Below are 27,563 nucleotides of genomic sequence, written 5' to 3'. Positions count from 1 at the left end.
CCAAGTGGGCCTCCCTCTTGTTTTTTCTCATCACTTTCCTTCAATTATTCAAGCCCAGGCCCACTAACTTTATTATCCTTAACCCTTTCACCTATGTATCCCACCTAACTTCTGTTGCTCCATTTCAAAAATCACACACAATCCCCTCTTACTTTGTTTCACTATTTTCGCCCTCTTTCTCCACCTTCAACACTCAAATATTTCTTCAATTAATCAAACTTTGTTTTCGAATCTTCCTTCCTTCTATTTTTCAATCACTCTTGTACCGGTATGGGCGAGGCCGATCCCTGGTCTCTCTGACCGAGACCCACCTGGCTATCCGAGGCCTGGTCTACCTGACCGAGACCCAAGATACTTGATTGCGATGACGAGGCCGACGGTCTACTTGGCCGAGACGACCGACACCAGGGAAACTTGATCGACGGCTAACCCATATTACCGTTAATGCTCAAATCAAGGACGAGGAGAATCCCAATTCATCACCCATCAACCTGACCGACCGAAGGGATCAAACTCAATTTATTGATCATTACATACAATTCGATTAAGATATTATATATAAGAAAGTAGGATTTCTTCGATTTTTTTGATTTCATAATAAAAATATTATGAAATTGGATCAGTTCAAATAAAAGAAGGATTCCGGAGGTTCTTATCTTATTTGATTCATTTGTTTACTTTGATTCATAACTCTTTATTTTCATTTTTATTGTATTATGTATATAATGCAATAAAAAAAACAACCCTTATTCATTGCATAGATTCTCAATTTTTTTCACATAAGAAGGGTAACCCACTTGCGAACCCAACCAAATTAAATTCACAACTCAAATTTCTAACCTCTTTTAAATCTCTTGCGTGCTTGCTTTAACTTCTCAATTTTCCAATCCCCAAGTTAAGCAACTTTACAAATCATATTTAAATAACGATTTAAGACTTTTAAATCGCATTCATTGCGACAATTAGTTAAATCTAAAGGACTGCGTGGACACAAGATACTGGTTCAAGAGTCTAGATTCCATTTCGTTCCCCAAAATAGTAACGAAACTGTGTTATTTATAATTCTTTGCATTTGCGTCAAACTAAATATTTTATGCATTTGGAATAATACATATTTCACTGTTTTAAGGAATCGGTGCACAGAAAAGATAAAATTGTTGTCTGTGGCAGCATATATCCTAAAAAAATGAATAGTTTGGGTGAAGAAAGTGCAGAAGGAACATGTTCCGATTAACGTCTTATTGTTGTTTCGGTGACATTAGCGAGTGCGAATATTAAGGTTTGTGTGTGGTGTGGCTAATGGCACACGTGTAGTTCCCATATATAGGAATATTAATTTTGCAAGCACTGTGTAATTTGACAATTTTAGAAAGGCAACCAACCTACCAGGGAATCCTATGAAATCATAATTATCCGCTTTTGCCATGTCTTTACTACTGCTGCTTATGTCTGCATTTGTTGTTTTTTTTTTTATAAATTCAAATTTTTTGGATTTGATGATTCATAAGACGACCATGACAATGTGTAAAATCTTTTCACAATCCTTCCAACAATAAAGACGCACAATATGCACCTGCTTCATATATGACCACAACTTTAGTCAATCTCTTCTACATGCACTATACATTTCAAATCCACAAATACCACACAAAATATGTTACTTACACTTCTTTTCGTTTTTAAAATACTAGATGTAATCAATCAACATTTAAGTCTGTAATACTTAATATTTTGAAGTCTTATGAGTGTTGATATATTGAAAATTCTTCCATTAGATTATAATAATTATATAAAAAAATATATTAAAATATGGATCCATTTAAAAAGATGGAGCATCTTAAAATTACATTGTGACATATTGATTTATATCATTGTAGATCTGTAAAAATAACATTTTTCCATTTTATATATTGTTCTTGCCGATCGACTTAGATCGTATTTTGGTGTGGATTCTGAGCCAATTTTTCTTTTCTGTTGTTGCTGCTTTGAGATGCTAATAATTCACAGTGATGGGAGCTCCACTTTTTTATGAGACTCCGACGATCAAGTCAGTAAAAACATATAAATATCAATATAGTACATGAGTATCGGTGTAGTATTTCAAAATTGCACTTAGCTTTGTTTAGGGTCTTGTGACCCTTTTATAGCATTCATAGATCTTCCTTCAGAAGTCAATAACATAAAAAGATAATGTAAATATATCTCTTTTATTTTAGGGGTGCACTAGTACATTATCTCTGACTGTTTATTTTCATCGAATCTCAAAATAAATATTTGTGCCTATCTAATTTAGTTATTTATTCAGTTGTTTTTATTTTAGTTATTTTTTTAATATTTCTTGGGAGCTGTTTGGACTGCCTACTTCACGCGTCATTAAACCTATTGTTATTTTGAATTGAATTAAGTTTTGTATCTTTATAAACTAAGCGAATCAGAATAGTAGGATAATACGCTTAAATACTCGGGTTGAATTTAGAGAGTGTCCAATTAGTAGTTATATACATGCTAAAAATGTTTTTATTTCTTAACTTTTATGAAGTCGACATAAAAAGTTGGTTGGGTCAGTTTTGTGAGGATGCAACTAAAGAGGTATAAATTTTCGGTTACTGTAAACGGACATAATTATGTCATCAGGATTTTGTGCAGAAGAATCTTATCATTCATGAATCAACTTTGAACTTCCTCGTCTTAATTTGATCGAATCTACATTTTTGTGATGCTTGGTTTGGTTTTAATATGCGGCTAGAAATCCAAACGTGGAGGTTAGAAAAACCTTTTGCTGCAAATTATGAGAGAAACTTTGTATTTATTATGGTCAAATTTTTACTTCTTTTCTATCAGCAAATATAATCTTACAGATATTAGAAGAATGAAATAGGTACTTTCTTAAGGGCTTTTATCATTTATAATAGTTTAGGGTTTAGGGATTACGAATAATCTTTTGATTTTACTTAATTGTATCTAAAATTAATAATTTCAGACAGTGATATAGTTTTATTCTTTAAATAATATATATTTAAGATTGAATTTCAAAACGAGATTATTAGGATGGTTTTGATATTTTTGCATGATTTTGGTCCGGAAAAGATTTATATTTTATTATAATTAGATAGAAACTATAGATCAAAATGTAATAGTATAATATAATCAATATAAAAAATTAATTATTTTACTATGAACAACTTACATCATGTCAAGAATGTAAGTAGATATGTACCATGAAGATCCGTTAGAGTTGACCTCGAAAACATATAATTAAAATAATAATAACTCTTAATAACATATAAAAGGTTAATTAAATAATTTAATTAATCTACATTATTAATTAAAAAATGAGATAATTTAGATTTATTACGAAAGTAAACATCATAATTAAAAAAAAGAATTTTTTTAGTATTTATTATTATTGTATCAATCGATACCAGATGAAGTCTAATATTAACTGACCGACCTATTCAAAAGACATTAAAACTAGAAGAAGATTATCAATCTAAGTGACACAAGTAAAATCTAAGATCATGATCCAAATGTTATTCCGATTCAATAATAACGAGACTATGATAAATATATAAATAGTCATAACTTTTAGAAAAAAAATACGCTATTATCACGTATTAATCGCATCGAACATTAAATATCAAATATTTACTTGAATGTCAGATTACATGTCAAAATAACCGCACACAAAGAGTATCGTAACATAGTGTTAAGAGTATTTGAGTAGAAGATCGATTCCCAATTCTATAAGTAAACAATTATATCTTAGGGTGTTTAAGAAATTAGGACAAGCTAGTGACCTAGTGAGGGTAGATTGATAATCATGTGAGTGTAGGCCCTATCCCCTACGTACGTATAAAGTCTAGAGTTTCTAAATAAAATAAAACATTTTTTACAAGTCAGTAATTCTCTTAAAAATGGTATTGTCAAATCTTAAATATTTATAAATAATAGTGAAACATTCTATATAATAATATAGTTCTTAGAAAGTAATCAAAAGTTAGTAGTTCAATAGGGTTTAGCCTATATAAAATGTTCTAATTCAAAGGTTAAGGTTTAAGAGTTTTAAAAATATAAATTTCCAACATTTATAGTTTATAATTCTAAAATTTACATATAAAATTCAGGGTCGAAATTTAAATTGAGATTTTCCCAATTCTGTGGACTTCTAGCATTAAGTTTACTAAAATTTAGTTACACTTAAAGTCTTGACTTGTAGAATTGTATTTTTTTTAGAGAATTCGATTTTTCTACTCCAAAACCCTGTAATACCTATTTTATTTTCTTCAAAAATTCCACTCTCAGTTTTTATAATTATATAATAAAATATTTGTTTTCTAAATAATTCTGAATTTTAGAAAACAAAACTACACTTGAATTTTGACCCAAAAAAAAAAACTAGACTTGAATTGGCCTTCTTGTTTGGGCCCCTCAATTTGATATTGGGCTTAGTTCCCAACTTTAAATGGAGTTGGATCGCGCCTTTTGAACTTGAAGTTTGGAGCATGTGTTTTATGCATGAACTGAAAACTGCACCCGCATTGGGTGGTGAAATGTCAGAAGTACCCCAAGGTTTTTTGGTTTTTTATCTCTGTTATAGCTGCTGGTTCATTCTGATGGAGTGATTTATAAAATTTTCAGAATATAATCAAAAACCTATTTTAAAGCTTTTTTTTTTCCTCTCTCTCTATATATATTTTTGAATATACATTTTGGAATATATTTCCAAATTAAAAAATACATTCAACTAGTATCCACAAAGGAGATGATATTCACCAATCCTTTTTAACGTTTGTATTTAAAAAATATTATTTTGTATTATACAATTTAAAATATAAATTTGTAGTATTATGGGTCAATCCCAATATTAAGTGCTAATAAGTCGTCTGTAAATCTCGTATTTAAGGAGTTTTAATTTTATATCAACACAGATAAAAAGATTCTGAATAATCAAATCTTAAATAGAGGAAAATATTTATTATTGAATAGAACTGATAATAAAACCAAATATAGAAGAAAAGAAAAGATGTTAGTATATATCAAAGAAAGCATAAAGAATAAAAATAGATTAAATACTAATTAAGAGTTCACATTTTTTTTTAGTACACTGAGTTTGAATTCACCAATACTTTTGTCCGGAACAAAATTTTAAAAAAATAAAATTGAAAATTTAATTTTTATAGATATGCAATTTCAAATATACGAAGGTGGAGATGGTCCATTGTAAGTAATAGGAGAACGAAGAAAGCTCGTGGCTTCACTGAGAGTGCATAATTCATTTTTAATATTCAAGAATATTTATTTAGAAAATTACTATATATATATATATAAGTGTAACTAAAAAAACAAAATAATAGCCTAAAAGTTAGAATTATAAAAAGAAGTGTTACTGCACATCTCACTCTGAAAACCTATCTTATTAATTTAAAACTTGGGTAGAAGTTTTCACATGCGTTTTTTTTTTAGTTTAAATGGCACGCATTCTTCACAGGAGGTAGTGTTGTCGGAGCCGAGAACATTGAACCACGTGAAAAAAATTACCTTAAAAAACGACATATGATGAATTAAATATTGGAATGAAAATTTTGTTGACACGAAAAGTTAATTGAAGAAGGATGAAAGGCGTGGAATGGTGGCTAACATCTTAATCAAGAAGGAATTATGAATAACTGATATTTTGACGGCATTCGCAAATCAGGCCAAAAAATTGTGGAGATATTTAACGATATTTTTATAATTATTTTGGTAGGCGATGAAGCGGAGAGAGAAGAAATTGACGGTGGATTTTGTGTTTTTGATGATATCTGCGGATTAGAGTGAGAACTCTGAAGTCTTCTGAAGTCTGAACCCCAAAACAATAAACCCTCTCAATTCCGAATCGAGTCCAACCAAATTCCCAACAAATGGACTCGGTTCTCTTCCACTTCCATCTCCACACTCTCCCTCCGTTTTCCTCCGCCACTCACTCTCCTCTGTACCAGCCACGCGCCGCCGCTGCCGCCGTCTCTTTCCCCCGCTCTTCCCCTCTCCGGAGCCTCCGTCCACCGCCTCTTCTCGCCGCCAACACCCTCACCGCTAATTCAGTCTCGGTATCTCTTCTTCTCCTCAATTCCATCTCTGTTTGCAAAACGAGCAAAACATCTTATCTTATTACCTAATTTCCTCTATCAGCTGCGGCACCGTTAGGATTGGAGATATATTAATATTTTAGATTATAGTTGATAGATTCAATTCCGTTTCATTTCATTGCGCTCGCTTGAGTTGCATGGATTTTGGTTAAAACACTCTGAATTTCATTTCATGCGGCTTTTAACTATATATTTTTTATTTTATTTTATTATGTTATAGCTTGTGGTAAGGAGTTAGGGCGCGTGTAGCTATTGTTAATTCTGAAGAGGTGCCTTCTTCGCTGGTGCAGTGATGTGACTATTTTTAATCTTGTTTCATGCTTTAACGTGAAGAGTCAGAGAATTAGTCTCTTTATATATCTGCCTCCTTCAAATAGAGGAAGCCGTTTTGTACAGGGCTGGCGAAGACATGAATAACTTGATTTTTGTTCGTTTTGGCCTGAGACATTCTCAGTGATTCACTATGTATGATGTGCCAATTTATCAGAAATATATAAATGCAGAGACCACTTTTGATATGGCATGTGTTTTTTTGACATTACATGCAGCCGAGAAGTGGACTGTACACTGTTGGTGACTTTATGACAAGGAAAGAGGATTTACATGTGGTAAAACCCACAACTACTGTGGACGAAGGTATATTTCATTGTTGTTTCATGTTTTATTTCAAGGCCGAAGTGTTTTCATTCTTTTTCTTTTTTATTTGTTGTGAAAGGAAGGGGGATTTTATATTTTATTTTCTAAAAGTGTTATTTTGCAACAGCTTTGGATATTCTTGTTGAAAAAAGGATAACTGGTTTTCCTGTGATAGATGATAACTGGAAACTGGTGAGTGATTTTTTGTAGCCGTTTTCGTTTTTTCTCTTTTAATTGGTTTATATGTTTAACAAGCCTACCATATTTATTACTAAAATCCTTGTAGTTTTCCATTACATTTTTTTTTTCAAAATGCACTGTTTGACTGTCATATCATGAGAGAAATATTGTTATGATTTACACACACAGCCTTGACATATTGGTAAGGTAAAATGTTGAGATCAAACGGTTACAGTTTCAAGTAAAAGAAATTACCTCTCCACATACATAAAGGTTAGGTTGCATAAGTTTGATGTGGGGTTCTACATTAGACAGTCTTGAGAATTACTTTGTCTTTTTTTCTTCTCTTTTTTAAACCATTGCTCTCTAAAATATCCCATTGTCGTAAAAACACTATTCTAATTATATATTCCTTTGCAGTTTTTTTTAACAAAGGAAACTCCCAACCAAGACTAGTTAATTTTGAATTGAGAATGAAAATATCATTTTAAAAACCTTTGCTAATGTGAAAATAGATAAAACTTCGTTATAGGTAGCGTCTCCGGCTGAAATCCAGTTGATGCTGATTTAATCATTTAATAATGAATCAGAAGATTCTCCATGAACATTTTTTTTCCTTTTGACTATTGTATTTATTTAAAACTAAATCAATTCAGCAAGTCTAGTTCAATGGCAGTTATGCTTCTAACAACTGAATCTGATGGCGACAACCTTACAGAATATATTAGTAATTGCTTATGGTTTATTACTTCCGTTCTTCATTTGTATGATGAAATTTTCTTGAGAGTTTAACTCGGCAGAACATTGCTAGATAATTTTCTCTGAAATTATTCCTGAAGATGCTTTTATACCCTGCAGGTTGGTGTTGTTTCAGATTATGACTTGTTAGCACTGGACTCTATATCTGGTATATTATTATTATTTTAAAAAGAAACATCTCTTTTATCCTTTGTTAGTGTGATTTTCTCCCCATTCAAAACTTAACAGCACTCTCATGTCATTTGGTAACATAAAAATATTTTTTTGGCTTTTTTTATGTGCTTCTATCCCCAAACCCTATTGCTCAGATAGTGTTATGCTGATTTCAGGTCATGGGCTAAAGGATAATAGCATGTTTCCAGAAGTTGACAGTACTTGGAAAGTATGTTTGTACTTCTTTCTCTTATAGTTAATTTATCTTTACCATCATATTCTAATATTGTATCGATTTCATAGTGTTAATACTTAAAATTACCAAGTAAGTTCAGTTTACCGAGCTGATATTTTGGTACTGAGACCTTTAGAGATCTAGGTTGGTCTGAACTGGAAAAGCAAAACCATATATAAAGTATAGCTGGGCATTCTTACCTGCATCCCAAACAATTTCGTATAGAAAATTTTACAGTTGTCTACGCTGTAATGCCTCCATTGAAATATGCATAATAAATAAATGAAATCTGATCAAGTATTTGTTTGCTTTTTAAACGTGTTTACTTAAATTAAAGTTAAAATTTAAACAACCTTTTTTTAAGTAAAAGAGGTTAATAGTGTCTTTTAAGGAAAACAAGCGACTAATCTACACATTTCTGTGACTCCGTTTGACCTTTGTTGCTGGTGTGATTGTTCTTGGAAGGATTGAAGATATGCTAAAGTGCCCACTTTAGCAGTGGTATGTGCAGTACTGAGAAATGATTACTAATCTTAATTATACCGGAGAACTCGGCTAGCCTGAAAAGTCTGGTCTTAGTGAACATTAAAAAGGAAAGTGCACCATGGAGAGAGTTGTCGTTGAAGATAAAATACTCAGGGCTTACGTTTTGACTAAATTAATATTAATGTATGTAAATATTTTGTTGCTTAATAGAAATTTTTATAAAAACTTATCTATGTCCATTATTTTCTCTAGCTGAGTGCTGAACATGTTCAACATAATTGATGTTTCTGGCAACCAAATTTATAATATCTCTCCCCCATCAAGCATGAGTTAGTTGTTATGAATCACAGATGATTTTGAATTGTACTGAACATACATGTAGCAGTGCATTCTATATCATCAATATGAACCGCACAAATACACAATTCTACAACTCATGTTTTCAAAATATTTAATTAGTTCACCAAATTCATCAACTAAATTGAAAAGTCAGATAAACTGACATTTTTAAATAAAAAAAATTAGAAAAGCACTATTGAATGCACCCTTTGTTGCTTTGTTTTCATTCTTCTTCTGTTATAGGGTCTTTGCACAAACAGACACTCTCTCACTCACTCTATGCTTCTTAATTAGCTATTCCATCCATTGCTTTTGTGTTCATCCATCTAAAATTGAGGCTTCACACAATCTGTCGATCACTTTATGTGCTCCTGCTTTAGTTTTTTGTTCTGCACTATGAAATAACATACGGTTTTGTTTCTCGAAACTCAGGTGAATGGTTTAGTGAGGTCCTAGTTAGAAGTTATAAATGTTTTTTAAATTCCTATACGTTGTTTAAATATGCTTCAAACTATTTTTTAACTTGTCTTTGAACTTAACATTTAATATGATTTGTAATTTCATGATTAGAACCTTCAAAATTTATTATATCTCGTCTTATTAAGCGTGTCCCTTTTGACTGTTCATGTTTCAAATCTGTTATTAAATATCCAGAGACATGTACTTCTGTAAGCGTGTCCCTTCATCCCTTTTCTCCCTCTATTACCTTATTTATTTGAAGCAGTCTCAACTCACTCTGCACGAAATATTGCGTGGTAATCATGTGAAACATGCCATACAGACAACAAAGTGACACTGCAGAGTTTAATACGCCTATGGGTATTTCGAAGAGTCATATGTCCAATACGGACAAAGCCTTTCCCTTTTGACTGTTTATGTTTCATATATTCTAATGACTGCATTTGAAGTGGATGGGTTGCATTTCAATTACTACTATAATTAATTATATTCAGCAACGGTCTAGTTTAATAGAGCTCCATTTTGCTGATACTATGACCTCTTGCAGACTTTTAACGAGATTCAAAAGCTGCTCAGTAAGACCAACGGAAAATTGATTGGTGAATTGATGACCACTGCCCCTATGGTCGTTCGTGAGACCACCAATCTCGAGGATGCTGCAAGGTTCTTCCATCTTTTTCCCTGTTTAACTTTGTTTTTTAGTATATTTTAAGCCGCCCATAAAAAAAGTGATCACCTTTTTCAAATTTCTATCTTTAGGTTGTTGCTAGAAACCAAATTTCGACGCCTTCCAGTTGTAGATGCTGAGGGTAGACTGGTAAGATAGTCGTCCAATCTTGTTATACTTGTGCTAGTTTTTACTTTGGTGTTTCTAAATGGTTATTATTAATATCTGAAGGTTGGGATTATCACAAGAGGAAATGTTGTAAGAGCCGCACTGCTAGTGAAACGAGAAAATCAAAAGAAAGCATGATAGGATTTAGATGGTCATTCCATAATTTGTTGCTGGATTTCATGCAGTAGTTGGATTGAAGTGTTCACAGAAGCTTTAAATTAGAATTAAAATTTTGGCTTAGGCATGTATATGTATTGTTTTGCTATTACACATGTTTGTCATTGGCAAAATTTCAAAAGGGCAATTATTATTCTTAATGATCCGATTGTAATTTATATGGGCCGCCCTGGTGATAATGGTGTTGAAAATGTTGTAAATTCGCATACGAATTTCAACCGTCATTAATCTACTGCTGTACTTACCGCATCTGTTAGTAGTTGAGCTGAAGCGATGACTGGTCTTGGTTCTTCACTGTAATAAAACTCATGACTAGATGTTGATCAGAACAGTTGACAATAACAGGTGTTGATTAGAACAGTTGACAAGCCTGTCTTTTATTTCTCCATTTTATAAGATGAGATTATTTCTTCCTTTATCAATACGTGAAAAATTAACGACGACTTCGTTGGCAATGTTGATGTTTTGGTCAATTTGGCCACGTTACTGTTGTCTTCTTCGTTCATCCAATTCTACATTTGTCTTTTACCTTAATGAAACTTTTCATCTCCTTTGGTGATTCAATCACTGATGAAGCCTATATCATTAATCCGAGAGATTAACTTTATCTTAAATTTATTAATTGATCACTTACGTCGAACACGATGTGATCCACAGCTATAAAATATTTAAATAAAGGTAAAAGAGCCTCTAATTCTCCGTTAATCATGGACTCATCTTCGGCTACAACTTAAAGGCCCCATAGATCCTAGCGAATCACATATGGGGTACAGCTCAGACTCAAATCAGAAATCCTCTACACGGATATTTGTTAATCAATAGAGAGGAGCTGTAATTTTGCATTCACATGGAGACATGTCTTTCTCTCATTTTCTTTTCTTTTTCTGCTTTGTTTCTCGTTTGTTTATATGTTTTCGATACAATTGTTGTCCGAGATTTGACTAGAATTAGAAGAAAAAAAAAATGTGAGACGACAAAATCGATTAACCGACCCCATCATCCATCGTTGTCAAAACAGAGCAGTGGGCACAACGTTTTCCCTTGGCAGTGGCCCATTCCATTTCCCCTTTCACAACTCAATAATCAGAAAACAGTGTAGAACCAGAAAAATACCTAACTCAATCTTATCACTTTTTAGTAGGTATTATTACTTTAGTGGTTAGCATGGCTCACTCTCTCCTTTTGTACCCAACTGCTGGGCACCGCAGGCCATCCCTGTCCCCTCACTCCACCTATTTCACTTCCACTGCATCATTCTATTCTTTTTCTCTAAAACATCCCACTCCACTTATAGTAACCCACCTCCACTTTCATTCCAATTTTTCCTAATTTCCGCCGAATTCCTTTCCACACCTCCCAAAAACAATACTTTTTTTTAACACAACCAAAAAACATTAACTACACAACCCCCAAATAGATTATTACCCTATCAAATTTAAAGCCAAAATACAACACAACACACCAAACTCGGCTAATTAATTTACATTTAACATAATTTTTACAACGCCAAAATTTCCTCTGTAAAATCTAAAAGAAAAAACTACCCAAAAGAAAGTAGAAGGAAAAAAGAGATACAGTGCAGTAATCCACACCACCCAAGGCCTCATCAACAACATCACTTTGCCTCAGCCGTCGCAAACCCTCCCCGGCGCACGTTAGCAGCCACCACCGAACCCGAAAGCACGAACCTTTTTTTTTTTTTTCCTTCAATTCACATCCCATTCGCAGTCCTCACTCTCGGGTTCAGGCATCTTGTTCAGGTCAACCGCGAAATCCCCGGACCCACCTCCGTCGCCGCGCGAGAGAAGCTCCTGCGCCGCCGGCGCCACGTGGTGGTGGTGCAGGGTTGCCTGTAGAGCGTCAACTCTGGCACCGACCTCGGTGGCCTTCTTCCTGATAGAGGCAGCTGACATGTCGCAACCGGCGACAAGGGTGGTTCCCTCTCCGACAAGAAGGTCGGGGAAGTTGAGGCGCGCGGAGGGTCCCCGGAGGTAGAAGACGGCGGTGTCGTAAGCACGAGCGGCGGCGACGGGGGTGGAATAGGAACCGAGCCAAATCCTTGAACGCTTATTGGGTTCCCTAATTTCCGCGACCCACTTGCCCCACTTCCTCATCCTTATTCCTTTGTATCTTCTCTCTCCCTCGACCGCCACCGCCACGCCGCTTCGCTTCCTGGTCGGTTCTCTCTGCCCTTCTTCTCTTCTTCTTCCTTCACCCTCCATCTCTCTCCTCTCTTCTGTTCTCTTGTCTTGTCTTGTTGGATTGGTGTGCTTCAAATGGAGATCAGAGAGAGAGAGAGGGAATCTGGTCCATGAGGAGGAATGAAAAATCTAAGGAGTCTACGAGACGAAAGGGTTATAAGGGAGAGATGTTGAAGCACCAAGCTTGTCATCTCTGTAAGCCTCCACGTTGCTATATGGTTGGTTGGTTCCTTTGAACCCTCCCTTCTCTTTTCTTTTTTAATGCCACCCAAATCATTTTCCATTTTAATTACTCTTTCTCTTTCCCTATTTCCATTTACATTATTAATTCACCGACAAATTCACTCACTCCACCCTTTTTTTTTTTTTTTTTTTACTTTTTACCTCTTTCCTAACTCCAATTAATGTTTCATCAATCTCAAATTCTTTTCTATAATTTTAAAAAAATTCATTTATTATGCAACTTTTACATCTCAGCTCACTTATACATTACAATGAAAAAAATAAAAATATATATAAACAAATTATATCTTTTCTGAATTGTGAAAAAACAAAAGTATAGTTGGGGAAAGACATGATTCTTCTATTCGACCTTAACTAGGTGTGTGTTAGTGCTACAATAATAGTCTCTCTTTGAGAAGCGGTGGTGGACTTCAACCCACATTTAAAGCAATCAAACTTAATAATGGTAATTGGTGTTTCCAAAAGTTAACTACAAACTTATTTCCTTTTTTTCTCTTTTTAATTTACTTCTATAATTTACTAAAATAAGCTTTTTGTATTAACATTCCAATGCTGATAATAAATTATTATAATAAACTTAAATTTTAAATTTAGTTTTGTATTTATTATAATATATTTAAGTTTACGAATAAAATTTAGCGGTATATTTATTAACAAATATTTTTAAATCGTGTTTCTGTCATAATTTTTGTTGCGGGTCTCTGAAATTAAATCTTATTATAGGGTTGATGGTATCAGGTGTGTGATGATGATAATGGTTGGTTGGTGTCGTTTGCGGATTAATCAAACGATAGAATTTCAAAGGATATTTAATAAAAAATAATAATAATTTATTTGGAATTATTTAATATTTTGTTTCATTTTCGTTATTATCCGATAATTTTATAGTTTTTAATAAATAATTCTGAGTGGGTAGAAGGGTAGGTCGGTGGTCGGTGGATAGATACCGTTAACAATTGACTTTCCCTCCACGCAATTACGATTGGATTGATTCCCATTTTACCCTTCTCAAACTCTTGGTCCAATTCGTACACTCAGGGGCATTATCGGGATGTTAATATTTTAATGGCCACGATGTTAAGTTGGTGCCCTGCTAATTATATTATTGGGCGGCTTAATTGCCTATTAATAATTTGTTTTGTGTGCTTTAATTATTATCAAAAAATCTTATTATTGTTTCGAGTAATATGTTAATAAAAGATACAGCTGTAATTTTCCTCAATCGGATTTGTCTTTTATTCCACAAATTAATCTAATAATGTATATACTGATATATACTTTCTGTATACTAATATGATTATATTAGTGAAAACTACTTTATTCAGTAATATATATATATATATATATATATATATAATAAATTTAGTTGTCAATGTAATCTTTCTAGCAAAAGATAATAAATAAAATAACAAATTGTTTACTTGTGGGACACAACTCAATTGAAACAATAATTTAGCACGAAAAACGGACACGAATTACAAGTACTTTACAATTTTTATTATTATAATAATAGTACTTTTTGAAAAATATTTTTCTTCATCCTTCTAAACTTCCTTTGGTTATAATAGAGTATCGATTATTTAGTAATGGATTATACAATGAGATATTAAAATTGTTGAAAGTGATGAAAGTTGTGAATTTATAGTTTTTTGCGTATGAAACTCTAACCGGATTGTAGTATCACATATTATGTTAGTAAAGAGATTAAATTAAGGATATTTATTTTTTTTACTATAAATAAAATTATAATATTTTAACTGGAAAATGTTTAGTAGGATGTTTTGAATTATGCTTTTAAAAGTTGAATTGAGCTAGATGAGAAATGTTGAATGTCTTGGTACTTAAAATATAGAGTGTTTTAAGTGTGTTAAATTGGTTTAAAATAATTTTATTTAAAAATAATTATTTATTTATGTATGAAAAATGAGTTGGAACATTTTTTTACCAATTTGTCACCATACATGAAATTATGCACAATTGATTTTTTTGGGTATAGTTGTTGAATGACATTTTTATTTGCTGAGAGAGGGAACTTTAATTAAATAAAAACTTGTTAGTTTTGTAGGTTGAGTGTGTAAAAAGTTACCACACTAACATATCTTTACTTGAGTGATTAGAATTGGTGACAAAATGAATTTAAAGATGTGCTTAATTTGCTAAATTTTAGAACAATATTTTCTACACTTCAAATTATATATTTTTAAATATTTTTAGATGTTAAAATTATTTATGTTTTATTAAATTATTATATTTTATCAAGATATTATAGTTGAATATTATTATAGTCTAGTGAAGGATGAATTAAAATTTATTAGTACATAATTGAATTGGAATGTGTGTGGATAAGGATATATGATGTTTATGTTCTGATATAACATTTGGTGTGTTGTAAACATAGTTATTTTCACTTTAATTAGTTAATGATGAAGCAAAGTGTAACGATTAATAAAATAGATACAATTATGTCAAAGGGGTTCATGTAAGTTGAATAATGATGAGGACACTAATGTAACTTTTTTTTTATATATTTAATCACTAAAAAAAATCATGAAATAGAAACAAAAAATAATGAGTTAATATAGTGACTAAACTAGATACAATTTTATAAACTATTTTTTTTTTCTAAATTAGTTTCTATTATTGTTAAATACTTTCTAAATTGGTATCTAATTAGCTACCAAAATTTTAACTACCAATTATTTAGATTCTAAATTTGGTAGCAAAAATTTTGGTTGTTAACTAGATACCAATATAGAAACCATTTAAAAATAATAGAAACTAATTTAGAAACCAAAAGCTTTTTTAGTCTCTAAAAATGGTCTTTAATTTAGTCACTATAATAACTAATTATTTATAGTCTCTAAAATTTGTTTCTATTTCATGATTTTCTTGTAGTGAATTCTCACCAATAAAAAAAAATCACTACAATTATAATAGTTCTCTAATAATTTTTCATTTTTAAAAAAAAATAATAAATGATAATAATGCATGTGATATTATAAATAAATAAAAAATAGATAACAACGAACGTGATATTACAAAAATAATTTTGATAGAAAAGGGAATATTAGTTGTATCACTAAAGCTGTCTATTATCTTTGAAAGTAAAGAAACACAAATTATATTATTTTTTTTGCATGAATGGATTAATAATGTAATTAAAGGCAATTATGTGTGAGGTGTTTCGTTTTTTATAGTTGTCTTGTTAATATAATTTGGGGGATGTGAAAGCATGCATATATAACTTGAAGATGTTGGTTATAACGCTTTTAAGCAATGTTTGTGTACATAACACGACATTTGAGAAATGGAAACTATAGTATATGATTTTTATTTTATTTTATTTTATCAGCAACTATAGTATATGATAGTATCAATGATTGAATGGGAATAGAGTAAGTACACATGCTAAATAACTTTCACAAAGACAAAAGATTCAAGAGCGTTTACAATTAATAATCATAATCGAAAATCTTTATCAAAATTAATAATCATAATAAAAATCGAAACAATCGATAATTATTTGAAGAGACCACTTTTTTTCAATTCGTATAAGATTTTTTTTATATATATAATTGGATCTTTGCTAATTTTAAGTGTATATTTATGTTAATTTTATTTGATGAACTGATAAAAACTAAAGTAACTATATCTACATGTTATTAATTTGAACGAAATTAGACTTGCATTTCTTGTCTAATATCTTTACATTGTGCTTTATAAATAAAGAAATAGACTTTACGAAGTGTTTAACAATATTTTTTTATAATTAGTCATAGTTAGAAATTATGGATATTTCACACGCATAATAGTGTAAAAATTCAACTAATTATTAAAATTTCTATTTCATTATAAATTACTTTATTGATTGTAAAAATAAATATAACTGTTAAATACAAATAATTTAAATTAAGAAGATTTTAAAAAACAGAATGACTTATATCGAAGTGTAAAATATGATTATTTTTTTTGTTTCATATTTAATATTGCATTTAAATCAAACTATGTGATATTTATATTTAATTTATATAGATGAAGTTTAATTAGACAATCTAACTAAATTCGCCGCTAATACCTTTAATAACCAACCCTTATTTTAAATAATTATTCATTTAATTGTTACTTTAACAGTTTACAGATTTAAATACTTTTTTATCATTTAAAGTTGCGTCAACATTGTTTTATCTCTCATGTTTATAAATTATTTGTTTCTCTTAATCTGAAAATAACTCATATTTAATTATTTTTATACTAAGAAAATAGAGAGCAAGAATATCATTTTTAATTGTTTTTTTAAAAGTCAATTTCAAAATTGAAAATCCAAAATATTTTAAGCCAAAATTTAAAATGGTAATAAATGGACACGTTAAGAACATTTTAAGGTAGAGATGGACGTTAAAATAAATGAATTTATGAAAACAATTGTTGAAATTACAAATATAGGTCACCTCTTCAGATTTGAAAACAATGAGTTTCAGACACAAAATAAATAAAAAAACGTAAAACTGGGGAAACAAAGGACCACTCTAAAATTTTCAATAACTCCAGCCATAACATAACACAATAAAAACCAAAGCTAAAAAGCTGTCATAGCAAATATATTTGGAGTTCAGAATCTTTATTGGATTTTCTGTGTTATTGTAATTCCAAACTACGCAATTTTGGTATATCAAAAATATTTTTAATATATAAAAATCAATGTATTTTTAAAGATTCAATAGAACAATAAGATCAAAAATCCAAAAAAAACAATTAAATTTATTATTTAAAAGTTGTAGTGGCAATTGGACCAATAAACGTATAGTATTTACAGTACTTAGTTCACAAATGTTAGTCGCTATAGCACAGCAAGGACAGTAAGGCGCAAATAATTTTAAACCGATAAATTAATATATAAGTAAAATTATTATATAGATAAAAAATATTTTTAATTCAATTCATTTTTAAAATTTTATTGTCAAAATTGAACTGAATTTCAAGTACACTGTTTTTGTGATTGAGAAAAATAGTTTTAGAATATGGTATAATTAAAATTGCACATGAATATTTTATTATTAAAGTTGAAAAAATATATAAATAGAAATTCAGTTATTCAAGATTTATTTTAAAAGACATATCTCTAAAAACTCATTTCTCATTTTCTCTATCTTCTTTTTAAGATTTTGACTTCTTCGTTCATTAGTTTGACGATCGGACTCTGCCATTGGACACTTCTGACAGTGAACTCTACAAAACTATTTCAACATAATCTTTAATAGAGTAAGTTCATTTTTGTTCTTTTGTTTAAGTCAAATTTTGAACTTCTTAAGTTTATCACTGCATAGATTTTGCATGTGACCCTTTAGCTTTTTGTTACCTCAAGGTCTTAATGATAGAGTTAAATTTTTTATCAGGACTTTGTGCTGCAAGTTAAGTTATCCTTGAGTTTTTGGTAGGTTTAGACCTCTTAGAGCATCTGCTAAAGTTCAGGTAAGGGAAGCTAGTCTTATTTTTTTCGATAGAACCCTAGGTTAGAAGATCTGGATGTGGGAACAACGTGGTCACCGATTCAATTTTTGTTTGCAACATTGTTTTTTTAAAAGTAAAGTAATGTATGAATTGAAATGGTTTATTTGAATGTTATATATTGATTTTAAGGCGAATAAGTTATTACAAAGTGTTTGTGATTGAGATTTAAAGAGGGATATAAAATTTGAAATATTGTATGATTTTAGTTATTAGATGTGAAAAAATATAGGGATGTTACAATTTTAACTTATTAAATAATTAAATGTTTATCATTAATAATAATATTAATTTGTTTTGTTTACCAGTACGATGCATTGTTGTTTTTTTTAATACTGTTTTTATAGAAAAATATTTTAATTAATTTATAAATGTTTACATTAAAGATTTTTTTGAATAAATTATTGTGTAAATAATTGTAATTTATTTTTTATGCCTAATGAATACAATAATTAAAAGTACAAATTAATAATTCTTTATAATTGGTAATCATAATTTTCTTAGAAGAAAAATATTTATCACATTAAAATATATTTTTATTTAAATTTAATTATTTTTTATATAATAAAATGTAGTTTTTAGTTTTTTTTTATATAATTTATTGTAACTCTATACGAATCATAATTTGATTTTAATTAACATGTTATTATAAGGATTTGTGTTTTTGGTATTTTAAAATAAATGAGTAAAATTATTTAAAAGTGATAATTAAATTTAGTTAGGTTTAATGTGTATGTTTTATATGTATGACGAGGTGTAAATACAATCAGGTATATGTTGTTTTTGTCGGAAAACACAATATTTGAAAATAAGGAGGTAAGTTGTGAACTTAGAAGGATAGGAGTGACATTAGAAAAAATTCAATTCTTCTTTTCAGAAAAAAAAAACATCATCTCTTTTTTATTCTCTTTTTCTTTTTTATTTCATCTTTGGTAAAAATAATTAAGATCTCATATTCAATTTTTTTGTCCCTTCTATAGTTCATGCCAGTGAATAAAAGTGTAAAGTTACTCTTTGCATAGAATTTTTTATTATTATTTTCATTTCCATCGTTATCTCTTACTAAGGTTTTGCATGCAAGTGTCTCTCGTATTCTTGGAGGTTTGAGAGAAATCAATCCAATAAAAGGATGAAATAAAAATTAATTTTAGAGAGAAAAAATAATTAATTGTTATAATAATTAAATTAGATATTATTTTAGAAATAAAAAAATATTTTTTAAATTAATTTATATTATTATTAAATAGTTTTTAAATTGGTATTTAATTAACTATCAATGTTTTAACTATCAATTATTTAATTTTTAAATTTGGCAGCAAAAACCTTAGTTGCTAATTAGATGCCAATTTAGAAATCATTTAATAATTATAGAAATTAATTTAGAAACCAAAAAAATTTTAGTCTCTAGAATGATGTATAATTTAGTCACTATAACAACTAATTATTTTTTTCAATAAAAATTAGTTTTTATTTCATGATTTTTCTAATAGTTGAAGTTTTGAACCTTAATGAGGTCTTTAATATTTAAGATTTGATTTTGAGTAGATTAAGGATTTTTTTAGTTTTCTTCTATTCTTATATATTCTAACGTATAAAAAAATTAAAGTAAAAGAAAGTATTTGACAAATCTGTAGAAATCTTTTCCATGTTGACTTTGAAAACCATATTATATACTTAGAATAATAATTAGAGGATCATGATAATATTGTTATGACTTTATTGAGATTGAGTGATTGTTCATGGATTTGAGTTTATAATTTTTTGGTGTTTATAATTTATGTGGATGAGTATCTTTCACTCATTCATATTTTTAACTTTTAATCACTTAATATGAGAAAATGTTGTGGAGTTTAAAAATAATTAATGAAAGCAGAATAATAGTAGATAGCAGGGGTAGTAGCTACGTTCTGACTTTTTGGATGTTTGAGAAGAAAAAAAAAGAGTGAATTATGCATGCACTGAGCGACACGACAAAAGCTGGTAGTTGGAAGAAATGGTAGAAGTGTCGGAAAATGTCGAAACTGATTTAATAGAGAAGAAAATAATGAGGAAGTTTTGAGCGTGTGTGTATCAGATTTGGGTTGTTTGTAGGACACATATCCTATATCGTAGGGATGTTAATGTTAATGTTACTGTTAACGTTAATGTGGTTGGTTGTTTCATTGGTGAAGGAAAAGTCAAATGTCGGTGAAAATTGGCTGGGCTTAACTTTGTGTGTTTCCGGGTATGTACCATCAATGCTCATGGGTGATATTAATGAAAATTAACACAGTTAGAGTTGACTTTTATTTTTGTATTTCTACATTTCTTTCCATCTGAGTTAATATATGTCTGTTACATTTAAAATTATAAATAATTTCATAAAAAAGAAATAGTTATACTTTATTTGTACTTCTTTTAAATGTTCTTTTATAAAATACCTAAACAAGATTTATTTTCTTAATTCTTTTACCTTAACCAAATGATGTATATATTTACACTTAAAGAGTACTTTAGTGAAGAAAAGGAATTCAAATTTATGAGATCATCCTATAAATAATTTTGGTAAAGTTAATGAGCTAACAACTTATTTTACTACCTTATAAATACTTTATTTTAAGAGTTTACGTTTATAAGTTGTAAACTATTTTAACTAATTTTTAATTTTTAATTTATTTAGTTTTCTTATATTATTATTTTTTATGACAGAAAAAAACTCTATTTAATAGTAGTTTAAACTGAGAAGTAAAAAATAAATTTGATCATTATTTAATAGATCATTTAGTTTTAATACAATGACTTGCCAAATTAAAATAATATATAAATTTAAAAATAAAATAAAAACACCAGCTAGTTTAATAAGATTTTTTTTTTAATTTAAAACTTTATAATTATATGATAATATATTCTTGTCCAGAAAACATAAAATTCATTTATACAATAAATTTTTTTTAATAATACTTTTTTCATATGATGACACATAATTATTGTTATTTGAAGTATTAGTCTAGCTGAAATATCAAATTTCATATTGATGTCTAACATGAAAGTTTTTATAAAAAAAATATTAATTAAAGACAAAATTATCAGCTATTAGATTACCATTCAGATTACAAGAAAATTATAAAATATAAATAATTAGTTGTTATAGTGACTAAATTAGAAACCATTTTAGAAACTAAAAAAAATGTTGGTTTCAAAATTAGTTTATATTATTGTTAAATAGTTTTTAAATTAATATTTTTAGTGTCTAAAATGGTATCGAATTTAGTCATTATAACAACTAGTTATTTTTTGTCTCTAAAATTGGTTTATAATTCATGATTTTTCTTGTAGTGTCATTATTTATATAATAGAAATATTGAATTATGTCATTTTATATTTATTAATTTTATCAAGTGTGTGCAAATAATACATTCACATTTTAACAAGTAAATCACATAAATTATTTTATTATCATCACAGATAATGCTAAACTGACTAGTAAAACTTGTAGGATTAGAGTGTGTATAGTCTTAAGAGTCTTAATATATAAATTCTTATTAGTTTAAATTGTAGCTAAAATAAAAGACTAGTTAATCTAAAACTTAGAGTAAATGCTACAAAGTTTAACTATATAAAAGAAATGAATTTTCAATTCAAATAAATTTTAATTTATTTATATATATATTTTAAATATTTTACTGTTCATTTACTTTAAAATTATATTTTAATATAAATTAACAATATCTTACAGCATTAACCATTTGTTTTATACATTAATAATTTATTTCGTATGCACGAAATGGGAGAATGGATGGAACAAAAATCCCAAAATTTTAATTTTTTCCTTTGTATGATTGAAAGAGACAAAGTAAGGAAAGATGTTTACAATGACTCCATTTTTTTTATCTTTTCCTTCAAAGGTTGAAGAAAAACAAAGGAAAAGTGTCTTTTTACATCAATTTATAGAAATTAATAAAAACTATTTTGTTTGTTCGATTTTTAAAAAAATTAACCTTTGCTCAATTATACTATTATAATTATTTACGTAACGTAAATAATTATTATAACTTAATCTGTTAATAATTTAAATAAATAATTGAAAAAACTATCAAATGAAACTATCAATTAACTCAAGATTAATGAGTTAATATAAATTTAAATTAATTATTAAAATTTAATTAATTAATTATCACAGAACATGTCAATATTAATGTAATTATATATATGTGAAAAAATTGTAAAATACCATCTGTTTGTTGATGCCACTTCCTTGGACCTTCATGATGAGGGACGTGTCATTTTCCAACCATTACTTTATGCAATGTAACACAACTTCAATTTTTTATATATGTAATTTTTTGTGCTTCTAAATTTAAATTTAAATTTAAACTTTTTGTAAACTTATTGAAAAAAAATGAAGATAAAGAAAAAAAATGAACTGAAATTATAATTATTTTACTGAAACTAAAAAAAAACAATAATTACATAAAAATATTTTTTAAGTTTAAAATAAAAAAATCTTATTAGATGAAAAGATAAGAAAACAATAATAAATTGAAGAATCTTATTTATTGGAGAATTAAATTAGCTATTATATAGCGTTACATAATAAGCTGAAAACAATAAATAACAATCCACATCTAACAAATTCTAATAAAATTAACCACCTGATAATAGGCACACTTTCACTAAGTGGTAACAAGTTATAAAAACAACCTGTAGAATAATAAAACTAATATATAGAATAATAAAACGTAGATACCTATATATAAAGGGATTTTCCTTTTAACTTCCATTTTATTTTATTTTATTTTATTCCAATTTTATTCTTATATTTTATTTTATTATTTATAAATATATGAAAGGAGATATTTGTCATCTAGTGTCTTCTTTATTTTTAAAAATTAAATTTTAAATTTTAAATTTTAAATTTTAAATTTTAAATTTTAAATTTTAAATTTTAAATTTTAAATTTTAAATTTTAAATTTTAAATTTTAAATTTTAAATTTTAAATTTTAAATTTTTGAATTTTAAATTTTTGAATTTTGAATTTTGAATTTTGAATTTTAAATTTTGAATTTTGAATTTTGAATTTTAAATTTTGAATTTTAAATTTTAAATTTTAAAATTTGAATTTTAAAATTTTAAATTTGAATTATGAATTAGGAAGTAATTGTAAATATAATTCAAAATGTTTCGAGTCATTCATCTTTTCACTTATTTAACCAAACATTTTTCTTCAAACCCCATTCTTCATTTCTTTTTTAATGGTTGAGAAAAATCACTTACACCATCCAAGAACTTCTCTCCACAACAAAAATGATGCAAGAAAAAAGAAGAAGTTTCATGCTTTCAACAAAATGAACTATTTCATTATTCTTATGTATGCACATTCTCTTATTCGCTTTACCCAACTTCTTTATTACACTTTTTATGATTATATATTATTTATCATTATATTTATTCGTCTTTCATTTCCCCTCTCATTTTGTTTTTCTTTTCTTTGCAAATTTGTTCTTTCGTATCTTTGTGCACTTTTCTTCCTCTTTTTTTCATTATCCCTGTGTGTTTTCATGTCAATATTATGCGAGTACACATCTGAATATTTTGTTTAATTTTTTGTTTTTGATATATTTTCTTTCATTTTCTTTGAACTTTTATTGAGTTTTTTGCCAGAGGGAGTAAATAGAGAAAATCTAGAACGAGAGAGAAAATAATGAAGATCACACGTTGTTGTTGGTGCTTAGATACACAGGTGAAGATTATAATCTCATGATTCTCACAAACGCTTAGAAAGATGATTAATCATTTGCATTGGTTAAACTAATTCACACTAAGATATAATGATTTTACATAATAGTAATGATAATATTTTTTTTATTCATAATGACTGTAAATTTTTATTATCAATATAAGTGTGCAAATATAATAATTTTTTTAATATATAAATGAAAATAATAAGAATTGCGGAGGTGAAAAGTTCCCGCTAGTATATTAGAAACTTAATAAAATAAAATAAAAAGAAACGTAAAATGTGTGAAAAGAAACAATAGATAACGCAACCTATTTTATCAAAGAAAGTCATTTCACTGAACTCATTCTATTTTCTTTCGTTTTTGCATTTTCTCTCTACGAGACTTTTTAGTTTCGCGTCCTCTAACCTTCCAGCATTCATAAACCGCCGTCGTTGCTTATCGCCTTCTCCGACCACCGCTATCTCCGGCAGGTTAGTCTCTTCTGCACTTTCCCCCCGTTGCATGCTTCTCAAATCTCGTTGACATGACGAAAACCCTGGAATGTTCTTGCTTTCTTTATCGTTTTCTTTTGAAAAATAATATGAAATTTCCTATTTTACTGTTCTTTTTAGTTTCATCCAGTATATGGTTGTAGGGTTTTTTGGAGTTTTTTTGTTGAATGAGGATGAATACTCCATTATCTATTGCAATAAGATGTTGCATTCTTTATTATTTCTTTAAATATAGCATAAACTTGTATTTTTTTTTCTCTGTCCATCTTTTGCCTATTTGGTGAGACCAAATCAATGGAGAAGAACTCTCTGTTATTATTCTGGAAAATAAGAACGTGGAACTAGGCTATGATTAATGATTCAGATGGTGTGTTTATGTATAAATTGAACCCTAATTTTCTCCGTTGGAGCTAAAAGATTAGGCATAATTTGTATTTAATATTATGTGATACTTTTGTTCGTTGTATTTTGGGTTTTCTAATGGTAACTAATTTTCTATTATATACCTGCGTTGGATGATGATGGTATGAAGAAATCTATTTTGTATAGTTACAGTTTGATAATGTGTAAGTATTTGAAGATAACTGCTTATCTGTTTGCAGCCATGGCTGAGAATCGTTTTGATGACTGGTGAATTGAATTTGTTGCAAAAAGAAAACTTTTGGTGGGTTGTAAAACCAGTTAATTATGTGTTTAATTTGGAGAATTCCAAATTGAATACAGTGCACTTGTTCATAAGTTTAAACAAAAACAATTCAAAAATTTCAAAATTCAATAATTTCAAAATTTCAAACTTTAAAAAATTTCAAAAAATTCTCATGACTAAACTTATCCAATAAATAATAACATATAAGGTCTGATTAACATTTTTTAATCTCAATTTTTTTTCTGATTCAAAATTTTTGAGAATGATTTTAAACGAAGATATGAGGATTTTGATGGAAAATATTTTTTATTTTATTTTTTAATGAAAATAATTTGAAATGATTTGAAATGTATAAATTGTTGATTTCTTTGTGTATATTTAAGTTTTTTTATATTTTTTTAGTCTAATTTTTGTTCCATCATTTGTAAATATTGATAATGTGTTGATGTTTTTTTTTTCTTTGAGCTTTCGTTTTTTTATTTTTTTATTACAATGATAATAAAATAAAATAAAATAACGAAAATTCAAAGAAAAAAAAAACATCAATAAATCATCAATATTAACAAATGATGAAGAAACAAAAATTAGATTACAAGAAATATAAACTTATGTATCAACTTATACTTTTGTAATTTGCAAGAAATTGGGATAGGTTTTGCAGTGTCTATGATGCAGGACGGCATAACAAGGATTTTTTCTGTCTATTTTTCGCCACGTCTTTCGATCTGAGCCTATTTCAGAATGTTATGGGAAAACCTTTTCAAAACACGAAGAAAAAAATTCACAGAACATAAGAACATAAGCAGAGGATGAAAGGAGTGCAGATATTTTTTTGTATATGTTTCATTATTTAGGGTTTGTCCTTGATGAACAGTGAAAAATACTCATCTAATACTTTAATAAATAAATATTTTTATTTTATTATTTAATTTAAAATATTATAATATTATTATAAAGGGTTATCAAATGGAAGTAAGTTAATCTTTAGTGTGTGATCGCGTCTACAATAGCAACCTACGTAGGGACTTTCCATACGTTACGGTGGGAAATTTTAGTTGCACTTGTTAACTTATATTTTTTTATGATTTTAATGATCCAGTAATTCAAGTAGTTATTTTGCTTTAAGTTGTATAATAACTTTTTCATGATTTTACTTTGATTTTCTTAGCATAGTTCATAATTTATTTAATATTTTGAAATTAAATGATTTAATTTGTAATAAATAAATAAACAATGTCACATAGATATAAAATAAATAATTTAAATTTAATTTTAAAATATTTTTCATAAAAATTTATGCAAACATACTCTAAATCAGAAGAAACAATATTGTTTAAATTATGTTTCAACTAAGAGAATTAAAGAAGTACCCTATGAACTCTAAATCTTATTTTAAGTTATTACTTAAGCCAACTACTTATTTAGAACCTTTATCACCTTCATAATTTGTATATTAATTTTTCACATAATAAAGCATTGAAGTTTAAAAGTATCGTATGTGGATTCATTTTTAGTTTAAAGAAGGAAATGTCAAAATTTTATTTTAAAAAAATTATAAGCTCTGCAAGTCAGAACTTATTTTTAACTTTTGGATTGTATGGTCTAAAAGTGAATTTCAGCTTCTAAATTATATCATTTTGAATTGCACAATATTAAAATGAAAAATGAGTTTTAAATTTTGTCATATGAAAGCCTTTTAGTTTTCAAATTGTAAAATTTAAAAAGGGATAAAGTGAGAATTTTTATGTTTGTAGAGGTACAAAAGAAATCTAGGGACTTGCAGGAAGAATTGGCCTTACTGGGAATGAAGTGACACAGATTCGAACATTATATTATAGTATTCAATATATGTTTTGGAAATCTCTTTTATGTCGATAGCAACCTTAATTCATATGATTATTACATATATATTTTATATTTTTATGATATAAGATTTTATTATATAAGAATATTGTTCAGTTTAGATATTTTATTACTACTATTAGTAAATGAAACAATATAGTTGGATAAACAATATAGTAAAATCAGGTTAAGAGATAAAATTGGATAAACAATATAGTAAAAATTGTGAAAATAAGAATATTTTTCAATCATTTATACATACCAATTTTCACTAACTAAAAATTGTTTAATTGAAATTTGATTCACATTAGAAAGTATTTTTAAACTTAAATAATATAAAATTAATTTTAATTGAATATCCTTGAAAAACTCTGATTAAGGTGGATTAATTATAATTTACAAGAAGTTATGATAAATTATTTTAGATGTATTTATTTAAAGGATTAAAATTTGAGTATGATTCATTTATATGAGCTGCGTTTTGTTAAACTCGATCCTAATTATGTTTCATTTATATGAGCTGTATTTAT

The 27,563-nt window shown here is 28.1% G+C and overlaps 2 protein-coding genes across 3 annotated transcripts; one reads left to right on the top strand and one right to left on the bottom strand.

The window, feature by feature from the left end:
* Window positions 1-5,790: 5,790 nt before the first annotated feature.
* On the top strand, window positions 5,791-10,752 carry LEJ2 (Cystathionine beta-synthase (CBS) family protein). Of its 2 annotated transcripts, none has more exons than XM_090298048.1 (8): window positions 5,791-6,086; window positions 6,674-6,761; window positions 6,889-6,953; window positions 7,800-7,848; window positions 8,030-8,082; window positions 9,920-10,035; window positions 10,132-10,189; window positions 10,288-10,752. In XM_090298048.1, the coding sequence occupies exons 1-8, from the start codon at window positions 5,901-5,903 to the stop codon at window positions 10,393-10,395; spliced, it is 723 nt and encodes a 240-aa protein (XP_090154174.1). In that variant the 5' UTR covers window positions 5,791-5,900; the 3' UTR covers window positions 10,396-10,752. The 2 variants fall into 2 exon arrangements, with proteins under 2 accessions (XP_090154174.1, XP_068467327.1); XM_068611226.2 differs by having other exon boundaries at window positions 10,271-10,752.
* Window positions 10,753-11,831: 1,079 nt separating this feature from the next.
* LOC137810099 (ethylene-responsive transcription factor ERF011) lies at window positions 11,832-12,751 on the bottom strand. The gene has a single exon (XM_068611227.2). The coding sequence runs from the start codon at window positions 12,604-12,606 to the stop codon at window positions 12,091-12,093; it is 516 nt and encodes a 171-aa protein (XP_068467328.1). The 5' UTR covers window positions 12,607-12,751; the 3' UTR covers window positions 11,832-12,090.
* Between the last annotated feature and the right edge of the window lie 14,812 nt (window positions 12,752-27,563).

Source organism: Phaseolus vulgaris, chromosome 2 (genome assembly GCF_051622355.1).
Source record: "Phaseolus vulgaris cultivar YP4 chromosome 2, ASM5162235v1, whole genome shotgun sequence".
In the NCBI taxonomy this organism is placed as follows: domain Eukaryota; kingdom Viridiplantae; phylum Streptophyta; class Magnoliopsida; order Fabales; family Fabaceae; genus Phaseolus; species Phaseolus vulgaris.
Note: the sequence above shows the minus strand (reverse complement) of the source record. Positions and strands in the feature narration are given on the sequence as shown.

Excerpts from the sequence above, each read along its gene's own strand:
- LEJ2 (XM_090298048.1), top strand. The coding sequence starts at position 5,901 with ATGGACTCGGTTCTCTTCCACTTCCATCTCCACACTCTCCCTCCGTTT. Across the intron at positions 6,087-6,673 it reads TCACCGCTAATTCAGTCTCG|CCGAGAAGTGGACTGTACAC; the intron begins GTATCTCTTCTT and ends CATTACATGCAG. Across the intron at positions 6,762-6,888 it reads CACAACTACTGTGGACGAAG|CTTTGGATATTCTTGTTGAA; the intron begins GTATATTTCATT and ends ATTTTGCAACAG.
- LOC137810099 (XM_068611227.2), bottom strand. The coding sequence starts at position 12,606 with ATGGAGGGTGAAGGAAGAAGAAGAGAAGAAGGGCAGAGAGAACCGACC.